The sequence below is a fragment of the Sander vitreus genome, chromosome 20 (genome assembly GCF_031162955.1).
Source record: "Sander vitreus isolate 19-12246 chromosome 20, sanVit1, whole genome shotgun sequence".
NCBI lineage: Eukaryota > Metazoa > Chordata > Actinopteri > Perciformes > Percidae > Sander > Sander vitreus.
This window is the reverse complement of record NC_135874.1, coordinates 22,513,081-22,533,417: the sequence shown is the minus strand read 5'-3', so window position 1 is coordinate 22,533,417 and position 20,337 is coordinate 22,513,081. Positions and strand designations below refer to the sequence as shown.

Below are 20,337 nucleotides of genomic sequence, written 5' to 3'. Positions count from 1 at the left end.
ATCTCCCGATGGTCTACCCATTTTAGGACCCTGATGTGGTGACCATGCCCCTGCCTATAGAGTATGGACCCATCCCGGAAGAGGAGGAGCGTGTACCCATGCACCCTGACGACCCCTCAGCTCCAACCGTGCTGGTGAATGCCCAGGTGCCTGATGGGGAGGTTCCGCAGCCGCCCCTATCCTATCCTACAGAGGACAACCGGAGAGGTGGGGAGCATAGTGTCGAGACTAGCACAGCATCAGAGGCCAATGCACAGCCCCAGCCATACCTCCACCAGCACCAGCAGCCTCACACACCGACCTCCATCGCTATGACAACCACTAACACAGTCACCTCCACAGCCACCTCTACACTCACTGCCAAGGGACCTCATGCCACCACCCAGCCCAGCCTTGAGGGGGGCCACATCAACCTGGCGTTCACCCAGGGACACCCACTGGAGAAGGACGGCCACAGCGGGAAGAGCACCAGTCTCTGGAACCCAACATACGGCTCATGGTTCCTGCAGCAGAGGAAGCAGCAGCAGCAGCAGCAGAGGCAGGGAGGGGTGGGGGGAGCAGGAGGGAGCAGTGGCAGGGTGCCTGGGGAGGGGCAGGAGCATGTGGGCCGGACTGTGGCGGAGATGGCTGGGGCACTGGGTCTCCAGCACCAGCACAAGCAGTTCCAGCATCAGCTCCAGCAGCAGCACCAGCTCCAGCAGCAGCACCAGCTCCAGCTGATGCACCATCAGCAGCAGCAGCAGGGTCTTTGCAGACCTCTGTTACCCCCACCACCACCTCCTGCTGCCCAGTCACCTCTGCTTTTAGATTCAGCCGCCTTGCCCCCGGTTCCCCTCTACAGACTGAGACGTTTCCCCTGTGGGAACATCGGCTACGGCTACCAGGAGCAGGGCCTGCCGCTGGAGGCCGCCCACTGTAACCCCAACCCCACTCCTCCACCCCAGCAGGGCATTTCCATGCCCTCCGCAGCAGCCCACCAGAGGGGGGCCTCCATTGCCACCTCAGGGTCCCTGGGTCGGTCAGGTATCTCTGAGGACAGCCGTCCACTGCTAGTCACCATGGGGACAGTACAGGACCCCAGGCTGCCCAGGATGGAGGGCCACAATGCCACTGTGCTTTAGCCCAACTGCCTGAACCGCTGGTCTTTTCAGGCCCTGTCTTTGGAGACTGTGTGATCCGGACACAGCAGGAAACACTGTGTCAGGACTGAGACCGTTTTACACCACCCCTACCCTCCCACCATTTTGGTTTCTTCCTCCAGTTCTCACTGAAACAGAGCTGGAAGAGTCCATCATGCTTTTTCCATGAGAACCCTAGAGGGTGTTGAAATCCCCAATGGATGCTAAAGCACATCAGAGAACTTAAAAATGCTTTGGGAGGCAACATTTAGAGTAAAGGCTAGTTTTAAGAGTTAAAAAACAATGTATTTTTTTCAACGCTGGAGGCATAATGACTGAATACTGAGAAAGAATCAAATGAAGAATTTATGGCACAGGACACACCTTTCTATCTGGTAGTGACCAGGAGCGAGCACATTTACCATGTGTTCATTGACAGCTTGTCTATGAGAATGGATAATTAGGTGGATTCAAATCTCTATATTTTGCCACTTTCATTCACAAACTTTGGTGACCAGTTTGACTGCAGCAACTGCAAAGTTGTCTACAGGTGCAAGCCACATGTGTCAGTTCTACTGCAAAAGCCTCACGCTGTTCCTTATCCACATCCTTTTGGAAAACAACAGTGTGATAAATAACTTGTATCAGACTATTTTTCAAGAATATCACAGAATTGGACACTGGATTACAAGAGACATTTATACAAAAAAAAAACTGGGGAAAAAATGTGTTTGTTGATGTTTGCTTGCCTGCTTGTTTATTTATTCATTTGTTTATTTATTATTTGGAAGTGGCTCTATAAATTATTCATGAACATGCTTCTTCAAATCCAAACTAATTAATTTCACGTTAACTGGTTTTCACTTTAGGTTTTTTAAGATGCAGTAATTTGTTTTTGGTAATAAGAAAAAACGTGAGATTGAACAATACCAAAAATTGATCAAGCCTTTGAGGTGAAGTAGATAGATAAATAGAGCCCTGATGCAGGTTGATGTTACAACAAATATAATGGATTAACGACAAGCCGCCCTCAGCAACATTCAACCTTTTACTGTTGCTGAAGATTTGTAATAAGTCATTGCCCCTGGTACTATTAAAATCACTGCTGTGCGGACTCTCCTTTTGTTCACTCCAAACTCCATTCTGTCGATTCTGAGTGCTTGAGACAGTGAAGTTAAGGCTTTCCTTTTCTTATGGCTTTTTCAGTAACCTTGTATCAATTCATTTCGTGTTACAAAAATGTTTCTTTCCCTTTTTTGCCCAGATAGAAACATAGTGGATATTGCCGAATCAATCTTAACCTTCAAATTGCCATCTCGAAGCACTCTGCGTTTTAAATTTGCATATTTGATCTTTTCTATTACAGGATGACTGTTGTGGAATACAAATGAGTCTGAATGAAAAGGTTGAATACAAACTGCTTTTGCTCCACAAGTGAATGAAAGCTGAGATCAGTTTGAGTCTCATTCTGCTTTTTTTCACACACATCGTGTTTCCACTGTGTAAAGTCTGCTTTTTTCAGTTAAAGGACAGTTAACATGCAGTATATCTATCGGATAGCACCATGAGCGTATGGTGGTGTTTATATTTAGGTGAATGATGACAACATGCGTCAGTTTTTGAAGCTTTTTCTTGACTGTATTTGGCAATTCTGTCAGTCCTGCTGTAAAGCGCAGTGAGCTGTCGTGTGTGTGTCATGACGCTTGCTGACTGATTAAGACAAATGCTTTCATCAAAATCAATGAGCAAGTTAAATATTGGCCTATACGTATTTTGCTTTGTCTCCGGTACCTGTGTTAAATGCATTCTGTGTTCCGCTCACAGCTCATGTCCATTTTTTGATGTAAAAAGACAAACTGAACTGCACCTGTAAATGTTGTAATTATAAAGTATTGTACTATGGCTCTGGTAAAAGCTGTAAATTGCCCTTCAGAAGACAGTCACCAAAATTAATAAATTACTATATAATAACTGTTTTGCATTAGTCTGCCTACTGCACTCTTTGGGATTGGGGCCATGTTAATTAGATTAATTAAAATAGGATTAGTGATTACATTATAATTCAGTCATTACATTTTTTTAAACACAATCATCAACCACAGACACAGCAGTTTGTTTAGTGTAACATCCCTTAACTGCTAACATTAATAATGTTTTTTATAACTGTACCGTAATAGCTATGCACAGAAACAGGGCTGTAAAAAGCCAAATAAAATTTTTATTTGCCACGTCTGTATTACTTTAGGACGTCTGGTTAGACGGTAGTAGCTTTAAATGTTATTGGCAGCACAAATGATTGTTGACACAAAGCGGTATTGGTAAAAGATGGCAGTAATGGATTAAAGAGGTGGGGCTCATTAAAACAATGAGTCTTCTGTGCACCAGCTAAACTACCAGCATCATAAACCCTATGTTAAACCTCAAAGTTTAACATAATGTTATTTAAGATCAGTAAAGGTTCGGTTTATCGTTGAGAGCCATCAGCCTTTACAGAAAACCCTATTTAAATTCAGCAAACAGATCATTTTGAGAGGAAACAATAGTCTGATTCCCCTGACATCCTCAAATTGTCTCATTTACGCAAGTTTATTATTTGACAAATTCCATCTCCTTGTGCAAAAAAATAATAATAAGGGAAAATTTGTGTTACAAATTAGGCAAAGTGAGTGGACTGTAATCAGGATGCTTGTAGTCCTCCTGATTTTACACACTACCATTAGTCTCAGCTATTGACCTCATGCCCTCAGCCTATAGGGCAAAATACCTCACATCCAGCTCTCACAGGAACCAAAGCAAGGGTAGATTAAAAGCTTTTTGAGACTCTTATGTTAGCTACCCTGCCATGTTCCACTGCAGTGGATTTATTCCTGAGGAGCCTCAGTTTTCCTTTTTAATAGTATGAGTTTTACTACCCTTGACTGTGTTGCCCCTTACAGGAATAAGGTAAAAAGAAACACTTTGTAATCGGATATATCCACCTAAAACATAACAAACATACAGAGCAAATGAACATGATACAAGAAAATATAATAAATACATTTTGTATTTTGATTGACACATTGATTGACAAATAAATGCAGTGCCTTGGCTCGATGAGAACCCTGACTTCTTTAAGAGAGTATAAGAGAGCTGAAAAAGAACATACTATACTATAAAAATTTTCGACATACTATACTATGACTTTTTATGACTTTTTTGACATTCTCTACTATGACTTTTTTTTTACATACTATACTGTGACTTTTTTCAACTTTTTTCAACATACTATACTATGACTTTTTTTCAATAGACTATACTATGACTTTGTTGACTTTTTTCGACATACTATGCTATGACTTTTTCAACATACTATACTATGACTTCTTTTCGATTTTTTCCGCCATACTATGACTTTTTTTGACATACTATACATTAATTTTTTGTAGACTTTTTTAGACATACTATACTATGACTTTTTTTCAACAGACTTGTTGATGACTTTGCTATGACTTTGTTGACTTTTTTCGACATACTATACTTTGACTTTTTTTCGACTTTTTTTCCGCCATACTATGACTTTTTTTGACATACTATACTATGACTTTTTTTTCACATACTATGTTATTACTTTTTTTTACATACTATGCTATGACTTTTTACGACATACTATACTGTGACTTTTTTCGGCTTTTTCGACATACTAATGACTTATTGTCAACTTTTTACGATATACTATACTGTGGCTTTTTTTGACATACTATATTATGACGCTTTTTCGACATGCCCTACTATAACTTTCTTCTACATACTATACTGTGACTTTTTTCGACATGCTATGACTTTTTTTCAACTTTTTTCAACATACTATACTGCAACCTTTTGTCGACTCTTTTGTCTATATTATGACATTTTTCAACATACTATGGCTTTTTTCGACTTACTATGCTATAAAGTTTTTTGACATACTATACTATGACATTTTTTCGACATACTATACTATGACTTTTTGTTGACTTTTTTCGACATATACTCAGCAAAAAAAGAAACGTCCTGTCACTTTCAACAGCCTATATATTTTAAGCAAACTTAACATATGCAAATATTTGCATGAACATTAAAAGATTTAACAACCGAGACATAAACTGAATAATTTTCACAGACATGTGACTAACAGAAATGGAATAATGTGTCCCTGAACAAAATCAAAAGTAGCCTACTCTAGCTATACCAACGTTTTAGACACAGATATGGTGATAATAACGGTCACATTGCACATTTTTAATTGACAATGGTAAAAACAATTGAGGAAGGACCCCTAAACCCCTTGTGTTACAGTAAAAAAAAGTAATGTATAGTATGTCGAAAAAAGTCATAGTATAGTATGTCGAAAAAGTCATAGTAAGCATGTCGTAAAAACTCAGTATAGTATGTTGAAAAAAGTCATAGTATAGTATGACGTAAAAAGTCATAAAAAAGTCATAGTATAGTATGTCGAAAAAAGTCATAGTATAGTATGTCGAAAAAAGTCATAAAAGTATAGTATAGTCTAAAGTCATATCAAAAAAGTCATAGTATAGTATGTCGAAAAAAAGTCATAAAGTCATAGTATAGTAGTAAAGTCATAAAAAAGTCATAGTATAGTATGTCGAAAAAAGTTTTAAAAAAGTCATAGTATAGTCGTAAAAAAAAGTCATAGTATAGTATGTCGAATAAAGTCATGAAAAAAAGTCATAGTATAGTATGTCGAAAAAAAGTCATAGTATATATGTCGAAAAAAAGTCATAGTATAGTATGTCGAAAAAAAGTCATAGTATAGTATGTCGAAAAAAAGTCATAAAAAAGTCATAGTATAGTATGTCGAAAAAAAGTCATAGTATAGTATGTCGAAAAAAAGTCATAGTATAGTATGTCGATAAAAAAGTCATAGTATAGTATGTCGAAAAAAGTCATGAAAAAAAGTCATAGTATAGTATGTCAAAAAAAGTCTGAAAAAAAGTCATAGTATAGTATGTCGAAAAAAAGTCATAGTATAGTATGTCGAAAAAAGTCATAAAAAGTCATAGTATAGTATGTCAGAAAAAAAGTCATAGTATAGCATGTCGAAAAAAAAGTCATAAAAAGTCATAGTATAGTATGTCGAAAAAAATAAAGTCATAGTATAGTATGTCGAAAAAAAGTCATAGTATAGCATGTCAAAAAAGTCATGAAAAAAGTCATAGTATAGTATGTCGAAAAAAGTCATTAAAAAAAGTAATACTTTAGCATGTCGAAAAAAAGTAATTAAAAAAGTCATAGTATAGTATGTCGAAAAAAAGTCATTAAAAAAGTCATAGTATAGTATGTCGAAAAAAAAGTCATAGTATAGTATGTCGAAAAAAAAGTCATAGTATAGTATGTCGAAAAAAAAGTCATAGTATAGTATGTCGAAAAAAAGTCATAAAAAAGTCATAGTATAGTATGTCGAAAAGTCATAGTATAGTATGTCGAAAAAAGTCATGAAAAAAGTCATAGTATAGCATGTCGAAAAAGTCATGAAAAAAGTCATAGTATAGTATGTCGAAAAAAAGTCATTAAAAAAGTCATAGTATAGTATGTCGAAAAAAGTCATAGTATAGTATAGTAAAAAAAGTCATGAAAAAAGTCATAGTATAGTATGTCGAAAAATATTTGAAAAAAAAGTCATAGTATAGTATGTCGAAAAAAAGTCATAAAAAAGTCATAGTATAGTATGTCGAAAAAAAGTCATTAAAAAAGTCATAGTATAGTATGTCGAAAAAAAAGTCATAGTATAGTATGTCGAAAAAAATAAAGTCATGAAAAAAAGTCATAGTATAGTATGTTGAAAAAAGTCATAAAAAAGTCATAGTATAGTATGTCAAAAAAAAGTCATAGTATAGTATGTCGAAAAAAAGTCATAGTATAGTATGTGTAAAAAAAAGTCATAGTATAGTATGTCGAAAAAAAAGTCATTAAAAAAGTCATAGTATAGTATGTCGAAAAAAAAGTCATAGTATAGTATGTTGACAAAAGTCATAAAAAAGTCATAGTTTAGCATGTCAAAAAAAGTCATAGTATAGTATGTCGAAAAAAGTCATTAAAAAGTCATAGTATAGTATGTCAACAAAAGTCATAAAAAGTCATAGTATAGTATGGCAAAAAAAAGTCATAGTATAGTATGTCGAAAAAAAGTCATAAAAAAGTCATAGTATAGTATGGCAAAAAAAGTCATATATAGTATGTCGAAAAAAGTCATAGTATAGCATAGTAAAAATTCTAAAGTTTTGAAAAAAGTCTGTATACTATGTCGAAAATGTGTATGTGTATGTCGAAAAAAGAAAATTCATAGTATAGTATGTTGAAAAAAGTCATTACAATTTTCATAGCATAGTATGTCGAAAAAAAGTCATAGTATAGTATAGCAAGTCATAACAAGTCATAGTATAGTATGTTGAAAAAGCCATAGTAAGCATTTAGAAAATTTTGAAAAAAATTCATAGTATAGCATGTCGAAAAAAGTCATAGTATAGCATGTTGTAAAAAGTCACATATAGTATGTCGTAAAAAGTCCTAAAAAAGTCATATTATAAGTATATCGAAAAACGTCTTAAAAAAGTCATAGTATGGTATGTCAAAAAAAGTCATAAAAAAGTCATAGTATAGTATGTCGAAAAACATCATAGTATAGTATAGTAAAACGTCGAAAGTTTTGAAAAAAAGTCTGTATAGTATGTCAAAAATTTGGAAAAAAATTCATAGTATAGTATGTCGAAAAAATCATTAAAAAGTCATAGTTTGTTGAAAAAAGTCATAGTATAGTATGTGGAAAAAAAGTCCTAGTATAGTATGTCGAAAAAAAGTCATGGTATAGTATAGTAAAAAGTCGAAAGTTTTGAAAAAAGTCTGTATACTATGTCAAAAATTTTGAAAACAATTCACAGTATAGTATGCTGGAAAAAGTCATTAAAAAGTCACAGTATAGTATGTCGAAAAAAGTCATTAAAAAATAATAGTATAGTATGTCGAAAAAAGTCATTAAAAAGTCATAGTATAGTAAGTCGAAAAAAGTCGTAGTATAGTATGTTGAAAAAAATCATAGTATAGTATGTCAAAAAAGTCATAGTATAGTATGTCGTAAAAAGTCAAAAAAGTCATAGTATAGCACGTCGAAAAAAGTCTTAGTATAGTATGTTGAAAAAAAGTCATAGTATGTATGTAAAAAAAGTCATAGTATAGTATGTCGAAAAAAGTCTTTTTAGTCATAGTCAAAAAAGTCATAGTATAGCATGTGGAAAAAAGGTCACAGTATAGTATGTCGAAAAAAGTCTTTTTAGTCATAGCCATAAAAAGTCATAGTATAGTATGTCAAATAAAGTCATGAAAAGTCATAGTATAGTATGTTGAAAAAAGTCATAAAAAAGTCATAGTATATATGTAAAAAAAAGTCATAGTATAGTATGTGTAAAACAAAGTCATAGTATAGCTTGTGTAAAAAAGATTCATAGTATAGTATGTCAAAAATTTTGTAAAAGCTTGTGTAAAAAAGAGTCATAGTCGAAAAAAGTCATAGTATAGTATGTTGAAAAAAGTCATAGTATAGAATGTCGAAAAACATAGTATAGTATGTCGAAAAAAGTCATTCAAAAGTAATAGTATAGTATGTTGAAAAAAGTCATTAAAAAGTCATAGTATAGTATGTCGAAAAAAGTCATAGTATAGTGTAGTAAAACGTCGAAAGTTTTGAAAAAAGTCTGTATACTATGTCGAAAATTTTGAAAAAAAGTCATAGTATAGTATGTTGAAAAAAGTCATTAAAAAGTCATAGTATAGTATGTCGAAAAAAGTCATTAAAAGTCATAGTATAGTATGTCAAAAAAAGTCGTAGTATAGCATGTCGTAAAAAGTCATAGTATAGTATTTCGACAAAAGTCATATAAAGTATGTCCAAAAAAGTCATAAAAAGTAATAGTATAGTATGTCGAAAAAAGTCATTAAAAAGTCATAGTATAGTATGTCGAAAAAAAGTCATTAAAAAAGTCATAGTATAGTATGTCGAAAAAAAGTCATTAAAAAAGTCATAGTATAGTATGTCGAAAAAAAGTCATAAAAAAGTCATAGTATAGTATGTCGAAAAACGTCATAGTATAGTATAGTAAAATGTCGAAAGTTTTGAAAAAAAGTCTGTATAGTATGTCGAAAATTTTGAAAAAAATTCATAGTATAGTATGTCGAAAAAAATCATTAAAAAGTCAGTTTGTTGAAAAAAGTCATAGTATAGTATGTGGAAAATTTTGAAAAAATGTCATAGTATTGTATGTGGAAAAAAAGTCATGGTATAGTATGTGGAAAAAAAGTCCTAGTATAGTATGTCGAAAAAAGTCATAGTATAGTATAGTAAAAAGTCGAAAGTTTTGAAAAAAGTCTGTATACTATGTCGAAAATTTTGAAAGCAATTCATAGTATAGTATGTTGGAAAAAGTCATTAAAAGGTCATAGTATAGTATGTCGAAAAAAGTCATTAAAAAGTCATAGTATAGTATGTCGAAAAAAGCCATTAAAAAGTCATAGTATAGTATGTCGAGAAAAGTCATTAAAAAGTCAGTATGTTGAAAAAAGTCATAGTATAGTATGTCAAAAAAGTCATAGTATAGTATGTCGAAAAAAGTCATAGTATAGTATAGTAAAAAAGTCGAAGGTTTTGAAAAAAAGTCTGTATAGTATGTCGAAAATTTTGAAAAAAATTCATAGTATAGTATGTCGAAAAAAATCATTAAAAAGTCATAGAATAGCATGTTGAAAAAAGTCATAGTATAGTATGGTATGTCGAACAAAGTCATGAAACAGTAATAGTAGAGTATGGCGAAAAAAGTCATATATAGTATGTCGAAAAAAGTCATTAAAAAGTCATAGTATAGTATGTCGTAAAAAGTCATAGTATAGTATGTCGACAAAAGTCATAGTATAGTATAGTAAAAAGTCGAAAGTTTTGAAAAAAGTCTGTATACTATGTCGAAAATTTTGAAAGCAATTCATAGTATAGTATGTTGGAAAAAGTCATTAAAAGGTCATAGTATAGTATGTCGAAAAAAGTCATTAAAAAGTCATAGTATAGTATGTCGAGAAAAGTCATTAAAAAGTCATTAAAAAGTCATAGTATAGTATGTCGAGAAAAGTCATTAAAAGTCATAGTATAGTATATTGAAAAAAGTCATAGTATAGTATGTCAAAAAAGTCAAAAAAAGTCATAGTATAGTATGTCGACAAAAGTCATGGTATAGTATAGTAAAAAGTCGAAGGTTTTGAAAAAAAGTCTGTATAGTATGTCGAAAATTTTGAAAAAAATTCATAGTATAGTATGTCGAAAAAAATCATTAAAAAGTCATAGAATAGCATGTTGAAAAAAGTCATAGTATAGTATGGTATGTCGAACAAAGTCATGAAACAGTAATAGTAGAGTATGGCGAAAAAAAGTTATAGTATAGTATGTCGAAAAAAGTCATTAAAAAGTCATAGTATAGTATGTCGTAAAAAGTCATTTGTATAGTATGTTGACAAAAGTCATAAAAAAGTCACAGTATAGTATGGCGAAAAAAAGTCATATATAGTATGTCGAAAAAAGTCATTAAAAAGTCATAGTATAGTATGTCGTAAAAAGTCATTAGTATAGTATGTTGACAAAGGTCAGAAAAAGTCACAGTATAGTATGGCGAAAAACGTCATATATAGTATGTCGAAAAAAGTCATTAAAAAGTCATAGTATAGTATGTCGACAAAAGTCATAAAAAGTCACAGTATAGTATGGCAAAAAAAGTCATATATAGTATGTCGAAAAAAGTCATTAAAAAGTCTCAGTATAGTATGTCGAAAAAAGTCATAGTATAGCATAGTAAAAATTCTAAAGTTTTGAAAAAAGTCTGTATAATATGTCAAAAATGTGTATGTCGAAAAAAGAAAATTCATAGTGTAGTATGTTGAAAAAAGTCATTAAAAATTTCATAGCATAGTATGTCGAAAAAAGTCATAGTATAGTACGTGGAAAACTTTGAAAAAAGTCATAGTATAGTATGTGGAAAAAAAGTCGTAGTATAGCATGTCGAAAAAAGTCATAGTATAGTATAGCAAATCATAAAAAGTCATAGTAAGTCGAAAAAAAGTCATAGTATAGTATAGCAAGTCATAAAAAGTCATAGTATAGTATGTTGAAAAAGCCATAGTAAGCATTTAGAAAATTTTGAAAAAAATTCATAGTATAGTATAGCAAGTCATAAACAAGTCATAGTATAGTATGTCGAAAAAAGTCATGAAAAGTCATAGTATAGTATGTTGAAAAAGCCATAGTAAGCATTTAGAAAATTTTGAAAAAAAGTCATAGTATAGTATAGCAAGTCATAAAAAGTCATAGTATAAGTGTATCGAAAAAAGTCTTAAAAAAGTCATAGTATAGTAAGTCAAAAAAAGTCATAAAAAAGTCATTAGTATAGTATGTTGACAAAGGTCATAAAAAGTCATAGTATAGAATGTCGAAAAAATAGTTAAACACCAAGGTGGTTTATATTTTTTTACTTTATCATTTCAAGTATTCATGGTAAGAAAATGTGCTTCATAGTTTATTAAACAGATGTTTTCCCTCTGAGCAGCCGGCCAATCACAGTCCTCTCCTGCAGGACGACATCATCATGACCTTGCCGTTGAATGGACCAATCAGATGCTTCCATTTCAGATTGTTTTAATACTCCTGCTGATCAATCCAGTTCTCAGATGTCCATGCGTCCTTTAACACACCAACAGTTTTATATCAGCTAATCAATGCTAACACTAAAGGGCTTTTACACTGTTTTTAATGTTGTCTCCTCTAGACACTCAGCGTTAAGCTGTATTTATTTGTGTTGAGAACATTGAATAATGACTCATTAGATTGTTTCCAGAAACAAAATGTTTCTTAAAAATTGAAAGTACATTCATATAATTTTTTTGTCTAAAAGGGACTAAATTTAAAAAACAGTTTAAATGAGTTTTTAATGATGTTTAAGAGAGTTTGAGGGTCTGAAATCTTCCTATTTGTAGATTTATGTTTTATATTAATGCAATTAATTATGATCATTAAACTGTTTGAGATGTTGTGAAGTAAAACATTTCTAAAAAAGGATCCGTTCAGATGGCTGTTTGTTCTCTAAAATAGACTGAGTTTCTATAACCATTCATGTGTAAAAGGGTTTGTTGATTTGTTCTGAAATCTTCTTGTTTGAAGATTTATATTTTTATATTTCTGACTGAATGTACTGCAGAGCTCTATTTTTGATGACATCATTACCTGCTTTGGTGCTGACCAATCAGAGTGCAGCAGTTGTACCGCACACTGATATAAAAAAAATTAAAAATTTGACTGAATGTTTGACTCGTGGTGTTTCAAAAACTTTATTAAATAAACAGTTTGTAATAATAATAAATGTGTCCAGAAGCCCCGCCCTCCTCCGCTGTCTGTCACTCCGTCAGCTGAGGCTTGGCTCTCTTGGCTGTGGGAGCTTCACCTGTTCAGGTAGAAACACAGAAGCACAACTGGAACATTTATCACTCATTAACCAGTTGCTGTTCTGTCTCAAGTGATGGATCAGGCGGCGAATCACTGCAGCTCTTCACAGTGTAGATGATCCCACTTGCCGTCTTCCTGGTTTCTGACAACAACAAACACCACAGAATCAAATATGTTTCAGAAACAAATTAATTTTCTATCGTCCAGCTATTCACAATAACAGTATTTACTTGTGTGTAGAACAATTGATCAACAGGTGGAGGAAACAGCTTCCTTTGCTTCTCCGTCTGACAAACCGAACAACAAACCTCTGAGGAACCAGATCAGGACAACGGGATACACACACACACACACACACACACACACACACACACACACACACACACACACACACACACACACACACACACACACACACACACACACAGAGTACTGTAGTACTGTTGTTTTTGTTAAAGACTACAGTTTGTGTCCGAACCAATAGGAAGGATACAGGTTGGTGATGCCATAGGGCCCTCTGAGCTCCAGAGGCTGAGGACACTCAGACAATATTAATATTATTAATATTAATATTATTATTTATGACTTCAGACTGAACATGCTGCATATATCATCACCAACCTTCTCCGCGGCGCTGGACAGAGAGGTGGGTCAAGACAGAGCCAATCTGGACATTCTGTCACAGGTACAGGAAATATGTTGGGACAGAAAAGGACGTACCTTCCCTTTACACGTCTCCATCAGACACACAGCGTTGGCGATGGTGTAGCGCCTCCTGGTGGAGTTTTTGATGGCTGCAGAGTACGACACCTCAAACACCAAACCCCTCTCTATCGCTTGAACACCCACACACATATATATAGAGACTATTATTAATATTAACACGTTAGTATACTATGACTTTTTTTCGACTTTTTTCGACATATTATACTATGACTTTTTATTGACATACTATGCTATGACTTTTTTTTGACTTGCTATACTATGACTTTCTTTTGACTTCTTTTGACATACTATACTATGACTTTTTTCTAATTTCTCGACATACTATACTATGACTTTTTTTTTACTTTTTATTGACATACTATACTATGACTTTTTTCGACAAGCTATACTATGACTTTTTTTCCAACATACTATACTATGACTTTTTTGTGACTTTTTTTGGACATACTATACTATGACTTTTTTCGACATACTATATACTATGACTTTGTTTTTGCCATACTATGAATTTTTTCGACTTTTTTCGACATGCTATACTATTACTTTCTTTTGACTTCTTTCGACATACTATACTATGACTTTTTTCCAACATACTATACTATGACCTTTTTTTGACATGCTATACTATGACTTTCTTTTGACTTTTTTCTACATACTATGACTTTTTTTGACATACTATTCTATGAGTTTTTTCGACATATGACTTTTTTCCAACAAACTATACTATGACTTTTTTTTTTACTCTTTTCGACGTACTATACTATGACTTTTTTTTTTACTCTTTTCGACGTACTATACTATGACTTTGTTTTCGCCATACTATACTATGACTTTTTTTTGACTTTTTATTGACATACTATACTATGACTTTTTTTTCCAACATACTATACTATGACTTTTTTGTGACTTTTTTCGACATATGACTCTTTTCGACGTACTATACTATGACTTTTTTTCCAACATAATATACTATGAATTTTTTCGACTTTTTTCGCCATACTATGACTTTTTTCGCCATGCTATGACTTTTTTCGACATGCTATACTATTACCTTCTTTTGACTTCTTTCGACATACTATACTATGACTTTTTTCAAATTTTTCAACATACTATATTATGACTTTTTTTTGACTTTTTATTGACATACTATACTATGACCTTTTTCGACTTTTTATCGACATACTATACTATGACTTTTTTCAACAAGCTATACTATGACTTTTTTTCCAACATACTATACTATGACTTTTTTGTGACTTTTTTTGACATACTATACTATTACTTTCTTTTGACTTCTTTCGACATACTATATTATAACTTTTTTCGATTTTTTATCGACATACTATACTATGACTTTTTTTCCAACATACTATACTATGACTTTTTTGTGACTTTTTTTGACATACAATACTATGACTTTTTTCCAACATACTATGACCTTTTTTTGACATGCTATACTATGACTTTCTTTTGACTTTTTTCTACATACTATACTATGACTTTTTTGTGACTTTTTTCGACATATGACTTTTTTCGACAAGCTATACTATGACTTTTTTCCAACATACTATACTATGACTTTTTTTTTTACTCTTTTCGACGTACTTTACTATGACTTTGTTTTCGCCATACTATACTATGACTTTTTTCGACATACTATACTATGACTTTTTTCGACATATTATACTATGACTTTCTTTTGACTTCTTTCGATATACTATACTATGACTTTTTTCAAATTTTTCGACATACTATACTATGACGTTTTTCGACTTTTTATTGACATACTATACTATGACTTTTTTCGACTTTTTATTGACATACTATACTATGACTTTTTTTTCAACATAGTATGGCGACTTTTTTTGCCATACTGTGACTTTTTTCGACATACTATGAATGAAAAAGATTTTGACATACTATAACTATTACTTTTTTTCAACATACTATACTATGAGTTTTGGTCGACTTTTTACAACATACTATATTATGGCTTTTTTCAATGTACTATACCATGACTTCTTTTTAAACTTTTTTCGACGTACTATACTATGACCTTTTAACTTTTACTATGAACGCTTTGACAAATTACATCACTTTTTTTGACATTACTATGACTTCTTTCAACATACTATTCTATGACTTTTAATTACTTTTTTCTACATGCTATAATATGACTTTTTATGACTTTTTTCTCGCCTTTTTTTTCGACATACTATACTATGAGTTTTGGTCGACTTTTTACAACATACTATATTATGGCTTTTTTCGATTTACTATACTATGACTTTTTTTCGACATACTACACTATGGCTTTTTTCAATGTACTATACTATGACTTTTTTTCGACATACTACACTATGACTTTTTTCAACATACTATACTATGGCTTTTTTCGATGTACTATACTATGACTTTCCTTCGACATTTTTTGACATACTATACTATTATTATACTAATTATTTTTCCTTTATTTGTATTGGACAGCTGAAGACAAAGGTGGAGAGAGAGGGAATAACATGCAGCAAAGAGCCGCAGGTCGGAGTCGACTGACTTTTTTTGACATACTATACTATGACTTTTTTTCGACATACTATACTATGACTTTAGGTTGACTTTTTACGGCATACTATATTATGGCTTTTTTCGATGTACTATACTATGACTTTTTTCGACATACTATACTATGACTTTAGGTTGACTTTTTACGGCATACTATATTATGGCTTTTTTCGATGTACTATACTATGACTTTTTTTCCGACTCTTTCCAACATACTATACTATGACTTTTTTTCGACATAATATACTATGACTTTTTTTTCAACTTTTTTCGCCATACTATGACTTTTTTCGACATACTATACTATGACTTTTTTTTATGACTCTTTTCAACATACTATACTATGACTTTTGGTCGACTTTTTACGACATACTACATTATGGCTTTTTTCGACATACTATACTATGACTTTTAATTACTTTTTTTGACATGCTATAATATGAGTTTTTATGACTTTTTCGACATACTATACTATTACTTTTTTTCGATTTACTATACTGTACCATGACTTTTTTCGACATGTTATTACTGTAGCTCAGGCAATATCCAAGTGAAGAAAAAGAAAAAGAAAGCCCAAAAGCTTCATAAGGCTTCATTCGCCCATTACTAAACCTGACTTCAGTTCCAAGAAGTGTCACAATCAGACTCAGCCTATTTTCACTCGCTGCCATAAACCAAAACCTGTACAGACAACTGTTGGAAAAAAAAAATGTCAGTGTGTCATAGCTGTTCTGTTATATCTGGTGGTTTAATGCCAATAGTAAAGTAATTCTTCTTTAAAGCTTTAGTGTGTAACTTTTTTATATTAATGCACGTCCGTTAAATTCAAGACATTGCCAAATGAGTTAATACAAAGCTAATTAAGACTATCAGCTCCACATAACTCTCTCTGTATTTCTCAGTATGACTATGTTCAGAAACTAGTGTCATCCATGGACTTTCGTGCGCAGAAAATCGAGCGAAGATAATTACCTCTTCTGAAGAGTTTTTTTAATCCTCCGTGTCCTCCTTGGTTACAAGCAACTGTGTGGAGGAAGGGTGGGGGGGGCTGCATGATCACAGAATGCTTGTATCATGTGGATGCGCCAAAAGTTTGGTTGTCATTACTTAGAATTCTTCATGGGGGCGACAGAAAATACACACTATAGCTTTAAATGATCTTATAATTTTACAACAGCTTGTTAAAGCAAAAATGAGCAACTTAACAGAGAAGCCAAACTCAACAATGTATTTAAACAAAGAAATACAACAAGCCCTGAACACCAGCTCTCCAGCTGACACCAGGAAAACACAGTTTCTATGTAATCCTTACATATGACTTATGTATTATTACTCACTACACTTGCATCATAAATGTGAAAATGGAGAAATCAACACAACACACAAAACATGGATTTATTCTTTAAGCTCAAATGTGTGATCTCAAACGGGCCCCACATACCTTTAGAATTCATTGTTACATCCGACCCACAAATACATTTTAGATTTACATAGTCATTTGTTTTAGATTAATTATTTTTATTAACTTATTTATAATACAGCTTCAAAAACCAAGTTTACAAAGTGCTTTGACAGACAAAGCAAGGCAAAAGCAGGATATGATATTATACATTTAATTTTCTAGCAAGATTGCAAAATCAGAATATAAAAACTGGCAGCTTCAGTCATTTTTAATTTTTTATTGTTTTCGACAAGGCAAGAAACCTTAGAAGAGAGAAGGATCTGAACAAAGGTCCCTGGCTGGGATGGAACCAGGGACATTGCAGTTACAGGATGTGGTGCCTTTACCGGCTGTCCAGACAGAGAGTTTGAAGAGAGGTGGATGAATGCAAATGCTTCTGTTCTAATCTGCAAGGAGAAAGCTGCTGATTTCCATAAATAAAGTCTTGTGCACCCGTAACTAAAAGTTCCTCTGGTGTCATTAGAGGACAAAAATGTCCCCCTGAAAAAACTGCCATAAAAATATTATACACAAGTATTATTTTCCACTTTCACTGAGATAAATCTTTTAACCCACATCAGTCCTGTTCATAACTAACACAAATGCATTCATTTTTAGAATTTTAACCCTGTAAATGCCAGATTATTTTCATAGTCACTGTTGTTTTTTATGATAAAAACACAAAAAAACAAATATTTTCGGTATACTTATAGCTATAGGGGAAATTTTCTTTTTCTGTTTTTCATAGTCTGGGGTGAATATGAATTGGCTGGCAATAAAATCATTTTAAATCAATATTTTGTGTCAAACCATTACAGCGCACATTTGTAAAGTAGTTGTATTATAAGGATTATGTACAGTGAGCTGGTCATTATTGCACATAAGCCCTGAGAGGGTAAATGGAGACCCCAGCAGGATTATCCCTGTACTGTAAACATGTCTACATGTAGAGGCTTGTGCAGCTGAGCTGCCAGTAAGTATTTGCAAGCGATAGCAAACTGTATCCCTTGGGTGCCAGCCGTGCCAGTACTGCTCTCCATCACGTTAATAAAACGCAGACTGGAGTCTTTCTTCATGGTCTCACTAAGATCATTTGTCTCCCATCAGGGATCAGCTCTACACTCGGTACAAAGTGCTGATGGTGCAACTAAGCACTTACCACATTTAGTTTCAGTTTTCTTTTACTTCATCTCATTTTATACTACTAAAAAGAAACCATTTTATTACAAGATACAATGGTAAGGGAGTCAAACAGCAAAATGGTGTGTCACAGGGAAGCTCATGGAACCATCCATTATTCCAAAAGCCACAAGTAAAAAAAAAAACTAAAAAAAAAACCTGCTGTTATTGTCAGACAACAAAGACGTCACCATGCAGAGAGGCTAAATTCAAAAGCATCACTGTGTTTCCCACAACTTTGTTCATCTGCTGGAGCTCTCTGCAAGCTGCTTTCACTGTCTTCATTAACATACAAGTCATTTACATAAGCGTTCACACTATTAGCAAGTATGTGTGAACAGTTTTCCCTTTTAGAACCGCTCTCTCAAAGAATCAAATAAAAGTAGCATTCAAAATGTTAAAGGATAACTGTGGTATTTTTTCAACCTGGACAACTATTTTCCTATGTTTTAAGTGACTGATGGGAACACCAATTTTTGAAATATGTCCAGTATTAAGCAAGGCTACAGCGGCTAAACAAGCTGCAATGTAACATTAATGGGCAATTGCACACCTTCAATTTCTGTCTAATAAAAGTGCTTGTTTTACCACTGACAAGCTCAGATTATTATTCTAAGTGTCTGACAACATTATGGAAAGGATCTCGGATTAAAACAAAGAACATGTAGGCTGCATGTGCAAACAAAAACCCAGCATCCTTGCAAGAATAAAAGTTGATCCACTGTTCCACGAACACAATGGCAGGCACACATTGTTGGGTTCAGGTGTGAGGTCAGCACTTCTCCTCTGCTGTGATCAAACAGGCATATGTCATAGAGGACAGATGGTAGCGATGGGAAAGATTCCCATGTTAACTTGCAAACGTTCACATCAAGAAGGTTGTTGTATGATAACAAAGTTGGGCATAATAAAAAAAATACCTTGCGTTGATGATACACTATATTCAATCAATAACAGTTTAATTACATTGACAGTCTTTGGATGTGTCCATATTTGTTTGGTTTTGATATGAGCAATATACTCACAAAAAGTCAGGGATATTCAGCTTTCAGGAGAAATTTCAGGATGAACCTAAAATCCACTATAACCTTTACAGGTGAACTTAATGTGACCTTCTCTAAACTTTTGAATGCACATGTCCTACAGTTCAATGTTTCAGTACTTTCTGCACAACTTGCTGTTCTCTAACAAGGAGCTTAACGGCAAAATTGACAACAGGTGTTTAATCCATGAATCGACTTTCTGGTTTCCTGGTTCAATTAGAATTGGTATTTAAACAGTCCTCCTCATCATAATGTTCACATTTTGACATCATGAGACCAAGACGACACCTAACAATTGATCAACAGTACCTTGCCATTGCGAGGCTTCAAACAGGATGTTCTCAGACGGAAGTGGCCACTGAGCTTAGAGTGTCACAGAGTATCATCGGCAGGTTGCAACCGAGATACAGAGAGACTGGAAGAGTCACAGAAAGGCATAGAAGTGGACGCCCATTGGCCACATCCCACACTGATGACGGCTTCATTGTGAACAGTGCACTGCGCAACCGGATGATGAATGCCACTCAACTCCAGGCACATTTAAGGGAGGCGAGAGGCACCCAAGTGTCACGTCAGACCATTCAAAACCGTTTACATCGGCGTGGTCTGCGTGCTAGACGACCTGCAAGGGTACCTGACCACACCACCAGGCACAGGCGTCATCGTCTTGCTGGACCAGTTCTCTGATGAAAGTCGATTCACGTTGAGCAGAAATGATGGCCGCCAACGATGTTGGAGACGTCAAGGAGAGCGCTATGCATC

General features: G+C 33.8%; 1 protein-coding gene and 1 pseudogene across 1 annotated transcript in view; one reads left to right on the top strand and one right to left on the bottom strand.

Annotated features, from left to right (window-relative positions):
* Window positions 1-3,083, top strand: part of alk (ALK receptor tyrosine kinase) — an 84,461-nt gene extending 81,378 nt beyond the window's left edge. The window contains exon 25 of the mRNA XM_078277891.1: window positions 27-3,083. Within this exon, the coding sequence (XP_078134017.1) occupies window positions 27-1,121 (1,095 nt within the window). The 3' untranslated portion in view covers window positions 1,122-3,083. The remainder of the gene's footprint in view (window positions 1-26) is intronic.
* A 9,307-nt stretch (window positions 3,084-12,390) lies between these two features.
* Window positions 12,391-20,238, bottom strand: LOC144535620 (ribonuclease P protein subunit p30-like; annotated as a pseudogene).
* Window positions 20,239-20,337: the final 99 nt, after the last annotated feature.